Below are 3,897 nucleotides of genomic sequence, written 5' to 3'. Positions count from 1 at the left end.
CCCCTTCAAGACAACAGTAGACACTGTTTCTCCCAAATTCATAGAGAAATTATAAGTAAAATGAAGAAGCACAGGAACCACTCCCAATTAAAAAAACAAGAGAATTCCACTGAAAGAACAAACAATGAAACAGACCTCCCCAGTCTGCTAGAGCCCTCAAAAAGGAGATAATAAAAATACTGAAGGAATTAAGAAAAGCTATCAACAGAAATGCTGATCACTGTAAAAAGGACCTAGAAACTATAAAGAGTAGCCAATTTAAATTAGAAAAATCATTTGCCAAGACAAAAGCTGAGCTGAAGGCAATAAATAGCAAAAGTAAATAATGCAGAAGGGTGAATAAGTGATCTGGAAGATAGAATCATGGAAATCACCCAATAAGAACAACAGACAGGGGACTTGCCTGGTGGTTCAGTGGATGGGACGCCATTCACCCAATGCAGGGGGCCTGGGTTCAACAGGCAACTGGCTCCCACATGCATGCCGCAACTGGGAGTTTGCATGCCACAACTAAGGAGTCCACCTGCCGGAACTAAGGAGACTGCCTGCTGCAACTAAGACCCAGCACAACCTAAATAAATAAATAAATATTTTTTAAAAAAACAGCAGACAGAAAGACACATTAAAAAAATGAAAGCATTATACAAGGCCTATGGGATAATATAGTGTCCCAATTTATGCATAATAGGGATCCCAGAAGGAGGAGAAAGAGAAAAGGGGATCAAAAATGTATTTAAAGAAACTGTGGGACTTCCCTGGTGGCACAGTGGTGAAGAATCCACCTGCCAATGCAGGGGACACGGGTTCGAGCCCTGGTCTGGGAAGATCCCACATGCTGCAGAGCAACTAAGCCCGTGCGCCACAGCTTAACCTGCACTCTAGAGCCTGCGAGCCACAACTACTGAGCCCGTGAGCCACAGCTACTGAAGCCTGTGCACCTAGAGCCCGTGCTCCACAACAAGAGAAGCCACCACAATGAGAAGCCTGCACACTGCAACAAATAGTATCTCCCGCTTGCTGCAACTAGAGAAAGCCTATGCACAGCAATAAATTCCCAATGCAGCCAAAAATAAATAAATAAATTTATTTAAAATAAATAAAATGGCAAAAGTTAAAGAGAGGATTCTAAAGGCAGCAAGAGAAAAACAAAGAGTTAATTACAAGGGAACCCCCATAAGCCTATCAGCTGATGTCTCTACAGAAACATTGCAGGCGAGAAGGGAGTGGCAAAATATATTCAAAGTAATGAAAGGGGAAAATCTGCAACCTAGGATATTCTACCCAACAAGATTATCCTTTAGAACAGAAGGAGAGAGAAAGAATTTCTCAGATAAGCAAAAACCAAAAATACAGCAATACTAAACCTATTCTAGAAGAAATATGGAAAGGTCTTCTCTAAACAGAAAAGAAGCAAGAATCTACAGAAAAGAAAAAATCACAACTGGAAAGTAAATCACTTAAGACAGTAAACAGATTTTTTTTTAAATCAAAAAAATTTTGTGAACAGGCTTCCCTGCTGGTGCAGTGGTTAAGAATTTGCCTGCCAATGCAGAGGACATGGGTTTGAGCCCCAGTCTGGGAAGACCCCACATGCCACGGAGCAACTAAGCCTGTGTGCCACAACTACTGAGCCTGTGCTCTAGAGCCCGTGAGCCACAAATATTGAAGCCCCTGTGCCACAACTACTGAAGCCCATGTGCCTAGAGACCATGCTCCACAACAAGAGAAGCCACTGCAGTGAGAAGCCCATGCAGCGCAACAAAGAGTAGCCCCTCCTCACTGCAACTAGAGAAGGCCTGTGCACAGTAATGAAGACCCAACACAGCCAAAAATAAACTAAACAAATTAATTAGAAAAATATTTGTGAAAACAATAACTACAATGAGCGGCAAAAGGATAAACATGAAGATGTAAAAGAGGACAGCAAAATCATAAAATGTGGGGGAGGGGAGGAGGAAAATGTAGTTTGTTTTTTTTAGAATGTGTTTGAGCCTATATGACTACCAATCTAAAGCAAGTAGATACAGTACTGGCTTAACATACTTGAAAAACAGGGTAACCACAAATCAAAAACATACACTAGATTCACAAAAACCAAAAGGAAGAGAACACAAGCATAATACAAAAGAAAACCATCAAACCACAAAAGGAAAAGAAAAAATAAAAGAAGAAATACAAAATCAAGGTTTAAATACAAGAAGGTTTAAAATGGCAATAAACACATATCTATCAATAATTACCTTAAATGTCAATGAACTAAATGCTCCAATCAAAAGACACAGTGGGGCTTCCCTGGTGGCGCAGTGGTTGCGCATCCGCCTGCCGATGCAGGGGGGCCGGGTTCGCGCCCCGGTCTGGGAGGATCCCACATGCCGCGGAGCGGCTGGGCCCGTGAGCCATGGCCGCTGAGCCTGCGCGTCCGGAGCCTGTGCCCCGCAACGGGAGAGGCCACGACAGAGCGAGGCCCGCATACCACAAAAAAAAAAAAAAAAAAAAAGACACAGTGGCAGATTGGATAATAAAACAAGAGCCTACAATATGCTGCCTACAAGAGACCCACTTTAGAGCAAAGGACACACATAGATTGAAAGCGAGGAGATGAAAAAAGATATTTCAAACAAATGGAAATGACGAGAAGGTGGGGGTTGCAATACTCATATCAGACAAAAGGCCATAAAGAAAGATAAAGAGGACACTACATAATGATAAAAGGATCAATACAAGAAGAGGATATTACACTCATTAACCTACATGTACCCAATATAGGAGCATCTAAACACATAAAACAAATACTAGCAGACATAAAGGGAGAAATTGACAGGACTACAATAATAGGAGGAGACTTTAACACCCCATTGACATCAGTGGACAATACTTCCAGACAGAAAATCAATAAGGCAACAGAGATCCTAAATGACACAATAGAACAGTAAGACTTAATTGATATTTTTGGTACACTACATCCAAACAAAACCAGAATACACATTCTTTTCAGGTGTACATGGAACATTCTCCAGGAAAGACCACTTACTAGGGTACAAAACAAGCCTCAACCAATTGAAGAGGAGAGAAATTATTTCAAGCTCTTTTCTAACCACAACAGCATGAAACTAGAAATCAATCACAGAAAGAGAAACGAGAAAAAAAATGGAGACTAAACAACATGCTACTAAAAAACCAACTGGTCAACGATGGAGACTAAACAACATGCTACTAAAAAACCAACTGGTCAACGATGAAATCAAAGTGGAAATTTAAAAATACCTTGAGACAAATGACAATGAAAACAACCATACAGAATCTGTGGGATGCAGCAAAAGCAGTCTTAAGAGGGAAGTTCATAGCGATACAGGCCTTCCTCAAAAAAAACAAGAAAAGGCATCCGGTGGCAGGGTCTGGGGAAGGGGCGGCAGGCGCCATGTCGGGCCGCGAAGGTGGCAAGAAGAAGCCCCTGAAGCAGCCCAAGAAGCAAGCCAAGGAGATGGACGAGGAAGATAAGGCATTCAAGCAGAAACAGAAGGAGGAGCAAAAGAAACTTGAGGAGCTAAAAGCGAAGGCCGCAGGGAAAGGCCCCCTGGCCACAGGTGGAATTAAGAAATCTGGCAAAAAGTAAGCTGTTCCTTGTGCCTGAGAAGGAAGAGCAAAAGAAACTTGAGGAGCTAAAAGCGAAGGCCGTGGGGAAAGGCCCCCCTGGTCACAGGTGGAATTAAGAAATCTGGCAAAAAGTAAGCTGCTCCTTGTGCCTGAAGCAATGATGATCCTTAACTGCATTCCTGTTTGAACATCTGGATTAAAACATCTGGATTCCCTGCCATAACATCTGTTGCCACCCATAGCTAGAATAAGTGTTGTCTTGGAACCTACTACACATTTAAGAATAAACTTTTGTTAAAAAAA

The 3,897-nt window shown here is 42.0% G+C and overlaps 1 protein-coding gene across 1 annotated transcript; it reads left to right on the top strand.

Annotated features, from left to right (window-relative positions):
- Positions 1-3,384: 3,384 nt before the first annotated feature.
- Positions 3,385-3,626, top strand: LOC112065963 (translation machinery-associated protein 7). Its single transcript, XM_024127540.3, has one exon. The coding sequence runs from the start codon at positions 3,419-3,421 to the stop codon at positions 3,611-3,613; it is 195 nt and encodes a 64-aa protein (XP_023983308.1). The 5' UTR covers positions 3,385-3,418; the 3' UTR covers positions 3,614-3,626.
- Positions 3,627-3,897: the final 271 nt, after the last annotated feature.

This window comes from Physeter macrocephalus, chromosome 14, assembly GCF_002837175.3.
Source record: "Physeter macrocephalus isolate SW-GA chromosome 14, ASM283717v5, whole genome shotgun sequence".
In the NCBI taxonomy this organism is placed as follows: Eukaryota; Metazoa; Chordata; class Mammalia; order Artiodactyla; family Physeteridae; genus Physeter; species Physeter macrocephalus.
This window is presented reverse-complemented; position numbering and strand designations above follow the sequence as displayed.

Bases quoted from the DNA above. Each gene is read 5' to 3' on its own strand.
- LOC112065963 (XM_024127540.3), top strand. From the start codon at position 3,419: ATGTCGGGCCGCGAAGGTGGCAAGAAGAAGCCCCTGAAGCAGCCCAAG.